Source organism: Melanotaenia boesemani, chromosome 17, assembly GCF_017639745.1.
Source record: "Melanotaenia boesemani isolate fMelBoe1 chromosome 17, fMelBoe1.pri, whole genome shotgun sequence".
Taxonomy (NCBI): Eukaryota; Metazoa; Chordata; class Actinopteri; order Atheriniformes; family Melanotaeniidae; genus Melanotaenia; species Melanotaenia boesemani.
The window spans coordinates 34103496-34121248 of record NC_055698.1 but is presented as its reverse complement, the minus strand read 5'-3'; the positions used below and the strand labels follow the sequence as shown (position 1 = coordinate 34121248).

General features: G+C 44.6%; 1 protein-coding gene across 1 annotated transcript in view; it reads right to left on the bottom strand.

The window, feature by feature from the left end:
- Positions 1-2354: 2354 nt before the first annotated feature.
- LOC121656513 (ephrin type-A receptor 7-like) overlaps positions 2355-17753 on the bottom strand; it is a 156565-nt gene continuing 141166 nt past the window's right edge. Inside the window, exons 9-17 of the mRNA XM_042011547.1 lie at positions 17304-17429; positions 15638-15823; positions 14286-14347; positions 13927-14043; positions 13717-13803; positions 11578-11730; positions 6674-6864; positions 6434-6598; positions 2355-2949 (exon numbers count right to left, since the gene is read on the bottom strand). Of these exons, the coding sequence (XP_041867481.1) occupies positions 2835-2949; positions 6434-6598; positions 6674-6864; positions 11578-11730; positions 13717-13803; positions 13927-14043; positions 14286-14347; positions 15638-15823; positions 17304-17429 (1202 nt within the window). The 3' untranslated portion in view covers positions 2355-2834. The remainder of the gene's footprint in view (positions 2950-6433; positions 6599-6673; positions 6865-11577; positions 11731-13716; positions 13804-13926; positions 14044-14285; positions 14348-15637; positions 15824-17303; positions 17430-17753) is intronic.

Below are 17753 nucleotides of genomic sequence, written 5' to 3'. Positions count from 1 at the left end.
GGTCCTGGTAATATGCATGGCTATGGTTATGGTCAGGGAAATTTTCATGGTTATGGTCGTGGTGGTGGTCATGGTCAGCGATGCTCCAGACTGCATTTTGGTAATTCTTCATATTAAATAACTACAGCAGGTAAATCATCTCCTGCTTGTTACAAGCAAAAAGCAATGTAAGTAAATCCTGGAATCTATTAAATAGATTGAGTTTACTAACTGCCTGCATTGTTACTTGTCCTGAAGGTAAATATTTCACCTTTAAGTAGATATGGAAACAGTACTATTGTTAATGAGGTAAAAGCCTCAGAGGCGTTATTATCCCATTACTTAACACCTCCAGATGCCGACTCTAAGGTTGGACTGAAGCTGTCCTGTTATGACAGTTATCCTCGGTTCTTCTTTAGGTTTCTTGTATCTTCTGAAATATTCAATCTGAAGTCAGTAGAACATTTGACCAGACGGATGCAGCTTTAAACTGTTTATGACAGGTAGTTTATTTCTGTGATGAAAGATCTGATACCTTGTCCCACGACGGGGATGGCATCCTCCACAGCAGGAGGCCTAGTCATCCTCTGCTGTCTGAAAAACCTGAACCTACAAGACGCTTCCCAGCAACATCACATAACCCTTCTGAGGATGGCAACAGGAAGTAGCCCAAACATGTCAAAGTAAAAGGTTAAAGACCTTAATTTCCTACCTGTCTCACAAAAAGGAGACAGCATAGACATCTTTGGAGTGGTCAAGCTCAGGGACAGATACGTTTCCTCATAACGTCTGTCGTTGATTCATCATTGTTCTTTCATTGATACCTTCACAACTTTGTCCATGTTTTGCTAACAAGAAACTATAAATATTCTTTAGCTGCCTCCCCTCTCCCGGTCATGGGAACCACTGGTATGAATGTGTGTAAAAGATGCACCAACTCCTCTACTAAGTCGCATTCACCTGATCCATAAATAAATGTACAAGTTTAAAATATTCAGAGGTCAGATTTCTTTTTCCCTAATTTTAACAATGATGGCGGAAAAGTCACGGACATGTTGGGATGGAAAATCAGGACTGGAAGTTTGTCATCTTCAGCCAGATTGCTCTTTGAAAATAGTTTATAAGTCATTGCCCTCCAACCGGCAGTAACATGTAGATGCAGTGGTGGAGAAGAAACCTTCATCCTGAGCTCATAAAGGCAGCAGACATTAATATAAACATCTGTTTTTATCTGAGTTTAGTTACTGTGATAAGCTGGTTTGGAACAGAAGAGGAAGGTGAGGCTGCTGCTTGGAGAATTTTTAATAACACATTTCAGTATTAGAACAGTTTGAGATTTCATTCTAACAGGTAAAAATCATCCAAAACTAACAAAAGAAAAAAGTTTGTTCTGTTTTATAGACTTGGCTATGAACCTAAATCCAACCAAAAACTTTACACAGTCAGCAAATGTTACATCAACACCTTGTTCTTCAAATTATAAAAATAGATCTGGCATCTTCAAATACATATTTACAGTATGAAACATCACAGCCGTCCATGGAGGAGAACAGGTGTGCCCACGCCCAGGTGTGCATACATCCAGCTGTGTGCATGGCCAGGTGTGCATACGTCAGGGTGGTCGCACATGACAGGATTTAATATTTAATTTTAATAAACAGTCAAAACAAAAGAAGAAGAACCCAGCAAATCCACTTCTACTGAGTCCAGGTGAATTTCTCAGATACACAACCCCCCAGCTGTTATGATAAAACGAAGACAATCAAAATTAAATACGAACATACTTTAGAATCTATGGAGGAAGAAAAGCTCCAGAGTAAAATACACATTTATGAATGTTCATTAAACGTGACATTAATTTATTCAAATTGGACATAAATATATGAATAGAGGATTAAAAATATAATCTAAATTTTTAATATAGCTTAAAATACATAAAAACAAATTTTACAGGATTTAATAAATGATTTTATGTGTTGATGATCAAAAGTTTAAATTGAAATTAATTCATCATGCAGATCAGAAAACATGAAATAATTAAACGTGTGTTTACATACATTTAAACAACTTAAAATCACATTTAATTTATTATGAATTTGATCTTTTTTTTATACATTTATTTTCACGTTTAACTACATATTTGATCAATTTTAAATGTATTTGTTACCAATATAAAATAATTAATGACACATTTATTTAATGTGTATTTGCTTTTTTCCCTCCATAAAAACCCAGAAGTCTTCCAGAGGTGAACTCACAGAGGATGACGGAGTCCCCAAAACCAGTTCCAGGAGAGAGTTGCCAAAACCAGGTCCCAGATGGACAGATGGAGGGAACCAGGTCCAGGAGACATGGATGGAGGGAACCATGAAGACATTGGGCGTCAGGCTTTGATTCAGGAAAATCAGAAAACTTTTTCATCACTGGTTTTGGGTCAGAGTGAAGAAGAATATCAGCAGCAGATCTCATCAGACCGGATCAGGTTGGTCCAGCTCCTCTGGCTCCGCCCACCAGGACAGCCCTACATTATATGATCTTTCGACTCTGTAAAGGGAAACTCCAGTTCTGGTCCAGAGTCTGTTAGATGGAGACAGCACAGTTGTTCATGGTCAAAGTGCAGGTAGAGATAAAGTCACATGACATCAATCCTCCGCTGTCACGAACACCACTTGTCTCCATGGAGACGGAAAAAAGGAAGAACGGATGAAGGAAGGCATGAGGACCTGGGGGAAGGAGTTAGCTGAATGATCTGCTGGTCTGTTTTCAGCGTGGAAGAGTTTGGTCCTTGTGTCTGCCCCATCTCCCACCTGCACACCTGCGCAGGTATATGTGCAGCAGAGTGAGCACAGGTGTGCTTAGACCTGCACGCCGCGGCCGTGCATCTGGATGACCTGGGCTCGGAGTGTCTGGATGGCAGCCAGGATCAGCTTTTGGTGGTCCAGGGAGGTGATGCCGAGACTCAGCACATCCCTGTGGACACAGGTGAAGACATTCAGGTAACTCATTTTATTTCTTTCTTTAGTTTATTTGATAGAGACGGTGCATGTTAATGAACATCAATGGCAACAGATGTAAACATGGTGGTTTATAACTAACATCCGTAGTTCCTGGACATACATAAATAATAAACAATAATAGAAAACAATAGAAAGTTTGTAGAATGAAAAAATAAAGCATAAAATATGACAGTGAGACTTAAAATGCTGACACGTTTAACTGGTTTGTTTCTAACCAGAGTTCAAGTTTTAAAACCTGGAAATGTAGGATGTTCTCTTAGTGTTCCAGAATTTACCACCCTTCACGACATGGGTATTTTGTCCAAAGCCAGTTCTTCTGAGGGGAATTTCACTGTGACAAACCTAGAGACAGTCCTGGTCTGAAAAAGTCTGATATGGGAGCCGGTCCACACAGACCCTGAATCAAACATGCATGTTTAAAATGCTCAGAGCTCAGTAGGTTGTATTCATGTTATTGTGGTAAAATGGTTTTCATCAAGTGATTTTATTATTCTGAGCATATTTACTCCTGTTATGGAGCAGCTGGTAAAGCAGTTCTCTGTATGTGAGAGGATCATAGAGTGCAGGAAAGTTCTAGCAGCACAGTCTTTTAAATGGTGTAAGTTTAATTTTACTGTGCTTCACAACTTTTTGTCATGAATCCAAAAGCTTAATGTTAGGTCCAGTTTCACACCAAGATACTTACATTTCTTTACAATTCCAAACATCAAACAGACAGTGTGTTTGCCAGGATATAGAAAGCCATTCATCAATGTGAACCATAACATTGGGGAGAGTATCGGACACATCTTCAGAGCCCATAGGACCAATGTAGAGATACAAAAAACACACCTCGGTAAATAAAAGCACATAATTCAGACATTCACAACATAAGAAAACACATGGCGGGGTGGAGAGGGGTCTCCCATCACAGCTAAGTGTGGACGCAGCTAAACTTGAGAGCATCCAACCAACCATCCGCCCGGGAGTGGAGGGAGAGGAGGAAGGGTCCAACCAAGGCAGTGAAATCATGGGGGAGGTGTGTCTGTAGTAGTGTACGTGAGTGTGCTTGCTTGTGTGCGTAAGTAAGTTTAAGTAAGCAAGCCTGTGAACTCTCCCAGTTCCTTTCTCCAGTCTCTGCCACCAGATGATAGTGGGACGACTGTGGGAGCTGATCCAGGAAAGGTCCACAGCCCGAGCAGATGGGAGGGGGGAGGATGGGGGCAGAGCATCCATCTGCATAACATTCCAGGAGAACTTAATAACCAGCCATCCAAGGCCAGTGCAAGGAGCCAAATTAAGATAACAACATTTGTTTTGGTTCAGGCTAGAGCTGTTTCATCTGCCTTAAGTCTCTCAGTGGTCTCATGGCAACTCCAATTCATCAAAATTTTTGGTCAGTTTCCATCCAGCCAAGCCGACAACTTCTCCAAGTTGGTGTCCACCCCGCGTACGAGCTCTGAACTGCAACCAGCTTGCCATTCTGAGCTAGAATAGCCTCCAGTTTACTATTTAGCTCCTGCAACGCCAAAGTCTGATTGTTCACAGCTCAGCACACACTGGCACAGAAATCCGGCAGCTTGCCAGTGGCCGCCGACCGTGTCTGAATTTTGCAATACACCAGGAAACCGCCCGCTCCAAACAGCAGAAACCCAGTTATCATGAATCCAAATGTATAGATGTCCTCTGCATCCTCAACGGAAAGAATTGTCAGACACATGACTTTCCACACCCCCCAGGAATCCACCACATATCCAGCCGCGAACGTTCCACCAAGACAAACGGGCTCCCCTACGCCTGTTTTTTGGTTCGAATAAATTTGGTCAATTGCATTGAGAGCTCAGCTGATCAGATCCATGGTTCAAGGTGGTTCAGATTTAGAACAGAAATGCAGAGAGAGGCTCAGATAAGACAGGACAAGTAGCAGGACAAAGTGGGGAGGGAGAGAGAATAAAAAGTGTCTTCCTTCATCGAGAGCAGGAAGTGAAAATGTGGACCAGACATATGTGCAATACATAACTTAAGTTGAGTACTGATAATGTAACTATTATAAATCTGCCTTCTGGATTTGTGATTGTGTTATCAATGTTTAGCCTTCTTTTAATAAGAGTTGCTGCGCCTCTTTGCCTAGAATTCTAACAAGCTGAGTACACGTGGAAACTGGGCTGTTGAAAGAAGATCTATTGTTGAGTTTGATAAATGAGCATCCTGAAAGAGGATGACGTCTGCCTTCATCTCCTGCAGCTGATTGAAAATCTTTAACCAAAATCAAAACCAAAAGTTTTAATAAAAAACTTTCAATGATGTCATGGCATCTTAATGAAGTTCGCCATGGTGCCACGGTCTCGCCCTGCAGCGCAGTGCAACAGTTTTCACCGGATATCATCACCAACTTGTTTTCTGCTGCCTGACCCAGTTTGGACCCAGTAATGTCCAAAACATCAGAGAACTGGGTCTTCTGGTAAAAGACATGACTTCCTGTCGCTAGGGGGCGTGGCCAATTTGTAATCCAATTATTGACATTTAGAAGTGTTTGGGATGGGACTGGCATCATACATGAGAAATTTAGTGCAAATATCTTGTTTTACGTAGCAGTTATATTAATTTCATTTTTCATGGCAAGACACCAAACTTTGAGGCCCCACACCTGCTATACCGTTCCTGCTTTGAGAAAGTTTTTGATAACTTTAATCACAAATGCCTTCTGAACATACTGAACAATTTTTATATCAGTACAATAAAAAATATAGGAGGAATTCATTCAATGGCAACATTAGTAAAATGTGATTTTGACACAACAGTCCCCAGTACCTCAAAATATCACATTCTTCAGATTTGTTTGGGAGCTTTGGCAAAATTTGGCAAGGTTTTGGACATGTTCAGGTCCCCAATTGGGCGGCGTAGCTCAGGGGGCAGAGTGGTCATCTTGTAGAACTGAGGGTTGCCAGTTCGATCCTCGGCCTGTCGAGCTCATGTCGAGGTGTCCCTGAGTAAGACACCGAACCCCACGAATGGGTCGTGGTTGGCGCCTTGCATGGCAGCTTCCGCCATCAGTGTGTGAAGGTGTGTGTGAATGGGTGAATTTTATGTATGATGTAAAGTGCTTTGGGTAAAAACCTCATATAAATACAGACCATTTACCATTACTATAAAATGCTATTTATTTGTGAGAAGAAAAAGAATATGGAAGATAAATGAACACTTGCATTTTAAACAGGTCTTCGCATCGCGTTCGGTTGGGCTCGGGCCTAAATAAATAAATAATAAGAATTAAATAAAACTGATAATAAAATATATAAAAATAAATAAATAATAGTAAATCAATAAAATAACAACAGACTGGAGGTGGTTCGTCAGACTGCAGGGGGGCATCATAAAAAGTTTCTTCTTTCACAAATGCCCAATAAAAGATCTGCTCTGTCTCCAGTTGCTTAGCAACCACAGCTGAAGACACTTACTGTACGGTCATCCGAGCCACAGACTCTAGATAGCAGTATCCTGCTGCAGTGAAGTTGTCCTTGTACCGGCCCATGTCCACGGCATCCAGCCACTCTCCCACCGAGCTGAGGGACGGAAAGGTGGGCAGCGGCCGCTCCGCCAAAGTGATGGATGAACTCAGAGTCCTGCAGGAGCAGAGATCGGTTAGTCAGTTCTGTTCCCATCTGTCTGCTCTCTGAGCCGGACAGAAGCCGACATACCTGCGGGCCAATGTGGAAGAACTGATGCCATCTGGGGAGCGGATGCTCTGACTGAGGGCTGAGTGGACGTGGCTGAAGCTGGGACGCTCCGTCCTCTCCTTTTGCCAGCAATCCAGCATCAGCTGGTGGAGGTGGGGGGGACAGTTGACTGGAGCTGGCAGCCGGAAGCCATCCTCAATGGCCTTGATCACCTGGATACACAGGAAGACAGATTACTCACAACTATACTGGCTTCTGATTACTGGTTACTGGCTACTGGCTTCTGGTCACTGGCTACTGGTTACTTGTTACTGGCTTCTGGTTACTAGTTACTAGTTACTTGTTACTGGCTTCTGGTTACTGGGTACTTGTTACTGGCTACTGGCTACTGGTAACTGGTTACTAGTTTCTTGTTACTGGCTTCTGGTAACTGGCTACTGGTTACTGGTTACTGGTTACTAGTTACTAGTTACTTGTTACTGGCTTCTGGTTACTGGCTACTGGTTACTGGTTACTAGTTACTTGTTACTGGCTACTGGTAACTGGCTACTGGTTACTTGTTACCGGCTACTGGTTACTTGCGTCTATTTACTGGTTACTAGTTACTTGTTACTGGCTTCTGGTTACTAGTTACTGGTTACTGGTTACAGGTTACTTATTACTGGCTACTACCTACTTGTTACTGGCTACTGGTTACTTGTTATTGGCTTCTGGTTACTGGTTACTAGCTACTTGTTACTGGTTATTGGCTACTGGTTACTAGTTACTGGCTTCTGGCTACTGGTTACTGGTTAGTGGTTACTGGCTACTGGCTTCTGGTTACTGGATACTAGTTACTTGTTACTTGTTACTTGTTACTGTCTACTAGTTATTGGTTAGTGGTTATTGGCTACTGGTTACTTGTTACTGGTTACTGGTTACCAGTTACTTGTTACTGACTACTGGTTATTGGTTAGTGGTTATTGGCTACTGGCTACTTGTTACTGGCCACTGGTTATTGGTTGCTGGTTATTGGCTACTGGTTACTTGTTACTGGTTACTGGTTACCAGTTACTTGTTACTGACTACTGGTTACTGGCTACTGGTTACTGGTTACTGGCTACTGGTTACTGGTTACTGGCTTCTGGTTACTGGTTAGTGGTTACTGGCTACTGGCTTCTGGTTACTGGATACTAGTTACTTGTTACTTGTTACTGTCTACTAGTTATTGGTTAGTGGTTATTGGCTACTGGTTACTGGTTACTGGCTACTGGTTACTTGTTACTGGCTACTGGCTACTGGCTACTGGCTTCTGGTTACTGGTTAGTGGTTACTGGCTACTGGCTACTGGCTTCTGGTTACTGGCTACTAGTTACTTGTTACTGGCTACTTGTTACTGGCTACTGGCTACTGGTTACCTGTTACTGGTTACTTGTTACTGGCTACTGGTTACTTGTTACCAGTTACTTGTTACTGGCTACTGGTTACTGGCTTCTGTTTACTAGTTACTAGTTACTTGTTACTGGCTTCTGGTTAGTAGTTACTGGTTACGGGTTACTTGTTACTGGCTACTGCTTACTTGTTACTGGCTACTGGTTACTTGTTATTTGCTTCTGGTTACTAGTTACTGGCTTCTGGTTACTGGTTACTGGCAACTGGTTATTGGTTACTGGATTATGGCTACTGGTTAAGTGTTACTGGTTACTGGCTACTGGTTACTGGTTACCGGTTACCGGTTACTTGTTACTGGCTACTGCTTACTGCTTACTTGTTACTGGCTACTGCTTACTTGTTATTCACTTCTGGTTACTAGTTACTGGCTACTAGTTACTGGCTACTGGCTACTGGTTACTGGCTGCTGGTTACTTGTTACTGGCTACTGGTTATTGGTTACTGGCTACTGGTTACTGGGTACTGGTTACTGGGTACTGGTTACTTGTTACTGGTTACTTGTTGCTGGCTACTGGTTACTGGCTTCTGTTTACTGGTTACTAGTTACTAGTTACTTGTTACTGTCTTCTGGTTACTTGTTATTGGCTTCTGGTTACTGGTTACTGGCTACTTGTTACTGGTTACTGGCTACTGGTTACTAGTTACTAGTTACTGGCTTCTGGCTACTGATTACTGGCTACTGGTTACTTGTTAGTGGCTACTGGTTACTTGTTACTGGTTACTGGTTACTTGTTACTGGTCACTGGTCACTGGTTACTGGCTACTGGCTACTGGCTAATGGTTAGCGGTTACAAGTTACTTGTTACTGACTACTGGTTACTGGTTACTGGCTACTGGTTACTGGTTACTGGCTACTTGTTACTTGTTACTGGTTACTTGTTACTGGCTACTGGTTACAGGTTACTTGTTACTGGTTGCTGGTTACTTGTTACTGGCTACTGGTTACTGGCTGCTGGTTACTTGTTAGTGGCTACTGGTTATTGGCTACTAGTACTCTGATCAGAGATTGACAGGTGATGTTATCTGGTGTGAGCCAGAATAAGTTATTATTTGCAACATTAGATGAACGTAAACGTAACAAGAGCGTAATGACTTCACGCAAGTTTACTTGTAAACATAATTCTCTATAAGACGACATGTACAGATAACTGTCTGTAAACATAATGCTTACAAACACACGGTGTCCTTGTCTGAAAAATTTTCAGCAACACCCAGAAGTCTCAGCACCATCTCTCAATATTTGATGACCCCAGGAAACTGAAAGCAGGAGGCTGATTGGCTGTAACGCCCCTCTGCAAATATACCAGCTCAGTGGATGGTTTGTGTCTTCTTCATCCTCCTCGCCATCAAACTAACGTTGTCTGTGATAAATCCGCCTTACCCACTCCAAGAAATACAATCACCTGAGAGGAGGCAATAAAGTCACAGCATAATCACACATCTGACAGCCGTCAGCAGCGTTATTTCATAACCCCCCCCATCAGACTAAAGAGCATTAATAAAATGCTTTTCAGTCTTTGACATTTTCCATTTAATCAGAGCGGTGGGGAAAGGCCACGTCAGATCACAGGTGGACAGCCCACCAACCATCCTGCTCTCATATAATGTAGCAGTTTAAAGTGGATTAATATCCTGGCCGGAAACAAGCTCAACCTCCGACGGAGAGGAAACTTTCTCCTGCTACATGACGGCTTCCTCGTGCACATTCATTCTGCACATTACAAAGTCATGCTGATAATCTGATTCAATGCTGCTGCATACAGAGGAGGCTTTACAACCCAACACCGAAACATCACGTCCAGATAAAACCAGAATCCCATGAATATATTCTACTTCCAGTAGGAGATCAACAACATATCAGAGGATGAAACTGAGACATTTCACCATGTGATAGGAAATATGAGCTGATAGTGAATCTGATGCAGCAACAAGTCTGGAAAAAGTAGTTCCAGGGTGATGTTCGGCACGGTGTAAAAAGTAGTTCCAAAGTGATGTTCAGCATGGTGGAAAAAGTAGTTCCAGGGTGATGTTCAGCATGGTGGAAAAAGTAGTTCCAGGGTGATCAGCATGGTGTAAAAAGTAGTTCCAGGGTGATGTTCAGCACAGTGGAAAAAGTAGTTCCAGGGTGATCAGCATGGTGTAAAAAGTAGTTCCAGGGTGATGTTCAGCATGGTGTAAAAAGTAGTTCCAGGGTGATGTTCAGCACGGTGGAAAAACTAGTTTCAGGGTGATGTTCAGCATGGTGGAAAAAGTAGTTCCAGTGTGATGTTTGGCAAGGTGGAAAAAGTAGTTCCAGTGTGATGTTCGGCACGGTGGAAAAACTAGTTCCAGGGTGATGTTCAGCAGGGTGTAAAAAGTAGTTCCAGTGTGATGTTTGGCACGGTGTAAAAAGTAGTTCCAGGGTGATGTTCAGCACGGTGGAAAAACTAGTTTCAGTGTGATGTTCAGCAGGGTGTAAAAAGTAGTTCCAGTGTGATGTTTGGCAAGGTGGAAAAAGTAGTTCCAGTGTGATGTTCGGCACGGTGGAAAAACTAGTTTCAGGGTGATGTTCAGCAGGGTGTAAAAAGTAGTTCCAGTGTGATGTTTGGCAAGGTGGAAAAAGTAGTTCCAGTGTGATGTTCGGCACGGTGGAAAAACTAGTTTCAGTGTGATGTTCAGCAGGGTGTAAAAAGTAGTTCCAGTGTGATGTTTGGCAAGGTGAAAAAAGTAGTTTCAGGGTGATGTTCAGCAGGGTGTAAAAAGTAGTTCCAGGGTGATGTTCAGCACTGTGGAAAAACTAGTTTCAGTGTGATGTTCAGCAGGGTGTAAAAAGTAGTTCCAGTGTGATGTTTGGCACGGTGTAAAAAGTAGTTCCAGGGTGATGTTTGGCAAGGTGGAAAAAGTAGTTCCAGGGTGATGTTCGGCACGGTGGAAAAAGTAGTTCCAGGGTGATGTTCAGCAGGGTGTAAAAAGTAGTTCCAGGGTGATGTTCGGCAAGGTGGAAAAAGTAGTTCCAGGGTGATGTTCAGCACGGTGGAAAAACTAGTTCCAGTGTGATGTTTGGCACAGTGTAAAAAGTAGTTCCAATGTGATGTTTGGCACGGTGTAAATAGTAGTTCCAGTGTGATGTTTGGCACGGTGTAAAAAGTAGTTCCGAGGCTGAGTTCCATCAGAAAAGCAGACAGAAGAGGTGGGAGTGACGGCCGCCCATGCTGACACAAACTAACAGTTTGGAGGTGAAGAGCAGCAGGATCCTATCAGCTGCAGACTCCTGGAAAAAGCCAGATTTTTCCACGATTTTCAGCACTTCAGGAACCAACGGTGGGTCAGCGCTCACTTAGCAGGAAACAGGATTGGTGATGGAGCTGAGGAGTGCTTGCAAAGAGGGGCTTAGACCCTGCAGAAGCCCTCAGAGGCTCTCTTAATAAGATCCCTACTGTTCGGGTTCTGGAACCAAAGGGAGGAAAAGTCCAGATGCTTACTTATAAAGAGGTGTACAGAACAAAGGAACTCACATCCTGGTTGCCCATGTCCCAGTAGGGCCTCTCTCCGAAGGACATGACCTCCCACATGACAATGCCGAAGCTCCAGACGTCGGAGGCAGAGGAGAAGCGATGGAACTGGATGGCCTCTGGAGCGGTCCACAGAACCACGCTCTTCCCTCCATGCTGCAGGAGAAAACACACCAGCAGGTGAAGCAGGAGGTCACACAGGTGGGCGTCAACATGCTAGCAAGGAGGAGGAGGAGGAAGAGGAGGAGGAACCAGAGTCCATTTCCTCCTGAAACCCTGATGGTCCGAACAGGAACGTTCGGATTGTCTTCACTTTCTACATGCTGATGAAGATGATGGAGGGATGAAGGCGATGGAGGGATGAAGATGACGGAGGGATGAAGACGATGGAAGGATGAAGACGAAGGAGAGATGAAGACGATGGAGGGATGAAGATGACGGAGGGATGAAGATGACGGAGGGATGAAGACGATGGAAGGATGAAGACGATGGAAGGATGAAGACGATGGAAGGATGAAGATGACGGAGGGATGAAGACGATGGAGGGATGAAGATGACCTCATGTAACCAGGGCATTGACTTGATGCCTCTGGTCTTCTCACCATCTTCTTCCTCCGTGATAAACAGATTCTTCTCTGCTGGTTTTGCTGGAACCTCTTAGACGTCCCACTGGTTTTCCCCAGGGTTCTGTGCTGGTTCTTCCCAGTGGGAACTGCTTATTATTTACCTCTTTTCCCCTTGGAAGTATTTTCCATTGGTATAACATGTCTCCTGCTCCCTGGGTGATGTCCAGTTCTATTTGTCCAGTAAAACCAGTTCCACCAGCACCCCTCATTCCCTCTTCACTTCTCATTTACATTCACATAGTTACGTAGTTTATGTCTCATTCTTCATTCATTTCCTGCACCACTGAGTCTGCAATAGCATCACAGGGAAGCTGGAGTCTATGCCAGTAATTAGCAGGCAAGAGGCAGGTACACCTGGACACGTACACCTGGACAAGTACACCTGGACAGGTACACCGGGACAAGTACACCTGGACAAGTACATCTGGACAGGTACATCTGGACAAGTACACTTGGACAGGTACACCTGGATAGGTACATCTGGACAGGTACACCTGGACAAGTACATCTGGACAGGTACACCTGGATAGGTACATCTGGACAGGTACACCTGGACAAGTACACCTGGACAGGTACATCTGGACAGGTACACCTGGATAGGTACATCTGGACAGGTACACCTGGACGAGTACACCTGGACAGGTACATCTGGACAGGTACATCTGGACAAGTACATCTGGACAGGTACACCTGGATAGGTACATCTGGACAAGTACACCTGGACAGGTACATCTGGACAGGTACACCTGGATAGGTACATCTGGACAGGTACACCTGGACAAGTACACCTGGACAGGTACATCTGGACAGGTACACCTGGACAGGTACATCTTGGCAGGTACAGCTGGACAAGTGCACCTGGACAAGTGCACCTGGACAGGTACATCTGGACAGGTACACCTGGACAAGTACATCTGGACAGGTACATCTGGACAGGTACACCTGGACAGGTACACCTGGACAAGTACACCTGGACAAGTACATCTGGACAGGTACATCTGGACAGGTACATCTGGACAGGTACACCTGGATAGGTACATCTGGACAAGTACACCTGGACAGGTACATCTGGACAGGTACACCTGGATAGGTACATCTGGACAGGTACACCTGGACAAGTACACCTGGACAGGTACATCTTGGCAGGTACAGCTGGACAAGTGCATCTGGACAGGTACATCTGGACAGGTACACCTGGACAGGTACACCTGGACAAGTACACCTGGACAAGTACATCTGGACAGGTACATCTGGACAAGTACACTTGGACAGGTACACCTGGACAAGTACATCTGGACAGGTACACCTGGACAAGTACATCTGGACAGGTCGCCAGTCCATCACAGGGCCAACACAGAGAGACAAGCAAGTCTCCAATAAAGATGATGATGATGATGATGATGATTATAACATATTAAGTTGTTTTCTAATTAAAATTTTAAATTTATTTGGTTGGTGTTAGAACAGGAAATGGGAAGAGTCCAACTGAACCAGTGTTTCTCCACGGTCCCCTCACCAAAGTGGTGTAGATGGCCTCGATCTTGTCCTCCTGAAGAGGTCTGAACCCGGACACTTTGCAGCTCAGGTTGGAGTTCACCAGAACCTGCAGGGAGGAAACCGGGTTAGTACAGAAGAGTTTTCAGAGTCCGGCCAGGTCAATGGTCATAAAATACGTCAGGAGAAGCAGGTGCAGGAACCGGACTCATCCATCCACCCGCTGCCTCACCTTGTGAGCAGCCAGTCGTTTGTGCACGAAGCCCATCTCAGTGAGGTACTTCATCCCGGACGCCACTCCGGTCAGCATGTCCATCAGCTGCATCACAGTCAGCTGTCCTTCATGTTTCTGAGGGACAAACAGAAGAAGATGGAGGGTAAAAATCCAGAAGCTAGTACATGTTCTTCTGGACCAATGTAAAAGCAATTAATTCCTATCATTAGCAGGACCACAGAGCAGCCTGTTCTCCATCCTCCTTTTCACTTTAATGACCCTCAGACGGCTGCTGGGAATTTATAAAAAAGCCCAACAAGGTAGAAACGGGATTTCATTTTATAGAAAGAAGAAACAGACCGATGGAGGAATCTTACCCTCAGGAAGGAATCTAGGGCGCCATTCAACATGCTCTCTTCAATGATCATCATCGTGTTTCCTGCATAGACACCAAGAGCACCATAAAGTCAGAATCCATGCAGGGGGGTGGGGGTCCAGAGACCACGCCCCCCTCTCACAACTTGTCAAATACCACGCCCCCTCACCAAACCAGTGAAATACCACACCCCCAATCCAACCTCCTTATCCCAAGACATGAAAAGGCTGGAAACAACAGTGACGTTAAACATGAAAACGTCTTAAAAAATACTTTTTAAAAAATATGTAAAGCAGTAATAAATGTGGCAGCATCAGTTCCTAAACCTGTACATCTGCTGCCCGCCTACAGAACACACACATGCATGCACACGCACACACACACACTCACAAACACACGCACACACACATGCACACACGCACACACACACGCACACACACATGCATGCATGCACACACACATGCCTGACTATCACTTAATTATGACGTCCCATCTTGTTTGAATTCATGCTTGTGTTGTTCTTCCTCTCAAATGTAAGTCGCTTTGGATAAAAGCGTCTGCTAAATGACTGTAGAATAGAATAGAATAGAATGCATGCATGCACACATGCACAAACACACACATGCATGCACACACGCACACTCACAAACACACACACACGGATGCACACATGCACACGCACACACACATGCATGCACACATGCACAAACACACACATGCATGCACACGCACACACACACACTCACAAACACACGCACACACACACACACACACTCACAAACACACGCACACACACACGCACACACGCACACACACATGCCTGACTATCACTTAATTATGACGTCCCATCTTGTTTGAATTCATGCTTGTGTTGTTCTTCCTCTCAAATGTAAGTCGCTTTGGATAAAAGCGTCTGCTAAATGACTGTAGAATAGAATAGAATGCATGCATGCACACATGCACAAACACACACATGCATGCACACACGCACACTCACAAACACACACACACGGATGCACACATGCACACGCACACACACATGCATGCAAACACACACACTCACAAACACAAACACACGCACACACACATGCACACACGCACACACATATGCACACCCACGCACACACAGACAGAAATGCACACATGCACACACAAACACATGCTCACCATCAAGCCTCCTGAAATCATCTTCATCCTCCTCTTCCTCTCTTTCCCCCTTTAAGTTTTCCTTCATCTTATTTTTGCTTTGTGGGACCTGAACCTGGACCAGGTTCTTCACCACCACCAAACAGAAACTGCTGTTTGTTTCCTTTCTGCTGTCATGTATGGATTTCCTCCTTCCTCCCAGCTCACCTGTGGTGATGACCCCCTCCAGCCGGATGATGTTGGTGTGGTCGAACTGGCCCAGGATGGGGGCCTCGCTGAGAAAGGAGCGGCGCTGTTTGTCCGAGCACCCGGCCCTCAGAGTCTTGATGGCCACAGGAAGTTCCCTCTTACTGGGCAGCTTCAGGCAGCCGCGACACACCTCCCCAAAGTCACCTGTGGGCGGGTGGCAGGTGGAGATCAGAGATGGACGGGAGGATGGAGCAGAAAGCTGAGACTCTGACTTCACAAACAGACCAAAGAAAAGACAAGGATCTGAACCTAGAACTAGATCTAGACCTGGATCTGGACATTGACACTCATTTAGAAACTGGAAATATCTGCTGCTGTTACAGGAGAAAGTCTCAGTGTCCACAGGTGTTCTTTATCTCCTCCAGAACCAGCTAAAAGAGACAGGTGAGGACCTCGAACCAGCTGAGATGCACAGGTAAGAACTTCTTTTGTCTGATGACGTTTCAGACTCTGAGTTGGTCTTCAAGAAGCTGACCTGATTGGTCATATCTCAGACTGACGGACCATCAGGGTTTCAGGAGGAAATCAGATTCTGGTTCCTCCTCCTCCTCCTTATGCTTCCCAGAAAAGAACGGGTTAAAGTTCAGATGAAGATGTCAGTGACAGAAAGTAGGAGACATTCCCAAACATCACTTAGCTGGATCAGATGATCTGGTTGGATCTGATCCAGAATATGTTCTGTTTCTGGACAAATCATCACCAGCTGGAATCAGGATAGATGTGGAATATTGCTTGGAATGATGTCGTTAATGGTGCCAGGAATGATGCCGGGAATGATGCCAAGAGTGATGCTTGCAATGGTGCCAGGAACATTGCTGTGAATGATGTTGGGAATGTGGGATCAAGTCTCTTTTATACGTATGTGTGGGGGCGGATTGGCTCAGCAAAGTAGAGCGGTCGTCTTGTAACCCGACAGTTGCCGGTTCGATCCTTGACCAAGTGGAGTTCATTTCGAGGTGTCCTTGGGCAAGACAGCGAACCCTTAATTGCTCCTGATGGTTCGTGGTTGGCAGCTTCCGCCATCAGTGTGTGAATGAGTGTGTGAATGTGTGTTTGATGAGAAGCGCTTTGGGTATCATCCCAGGTACAGTAAAGTGCTATATAAATACGGACCATTTACCATTTTAACATATAAAACCTTAACGCTGTCAAACGTTGTCAGAACCTGCATTAAAGACCTAATCAGAGATTTTAGTTTGACTTCAGTTTCAGGAGAAATTCTTTTTTTCTTCTTTTCCATCCCTCTGAGGACGAACACCGTCAGTTTCTAGGTGATTTCTAAACAGGTGTGTTTTTCCATATATGGTCATGAAGGTGTTTCTGCCTGTAAATGACCAGGAATGTTCAGGAACATGGAGGACTGCAATGTGTGGGATTCATTACCAAGTCAGACGGACTGACCTGTTCATGGTGGATAAAAACAGATTTGCTTAAATTTGACTGGAGGATAAAGTTGGGACCAGTTTCTATGAGGAGAGATGCTTCTGAAGGAAACCGGGTATAAGGACGTCCCATCACCAAGCTTCACATGTGAACACAGATTCTTCTGAAGACAAAAACTTCAGCAAATTCTGAAGATGTAATAATGGACATTTGGACTTCGTCTCTCCTTATGTCTGCTCACCTGTGTGGATGATCCTCTCGATCTTGATGCTCTGGTTGTCCAGCTCCTTGGCAAAGGCGTGGACGGCCTGCAGCAGGTCCTCACAGGTTTCTGGGTCGATGTAGGTCCTCCGTGTTGGGATCTTAACTAAAACCAGAAGGAAGAACTTCAGAAAACAAGCACACAAAACCATGATCTTCAGGAGGCCACGCCCCCTACAAACCTACCTGGATCTGTCAACCACATCCTTCATCCATCCATCCATCCATCCATCCATCCATCCATCCATCCATCCATCCTTCGTTCCACCCATCCATCCATCCATCCATCCTTCGTTCCACCCACCCACCATCCATCCATCCGCCATCCATCCTTCATCCATCCATCCATCCGTCCATCATCCATCCATCCCTCCATCCATCCATCCTTCAATCATCCATCCATCCCTTCATCCATCCTTCAATCATCCAT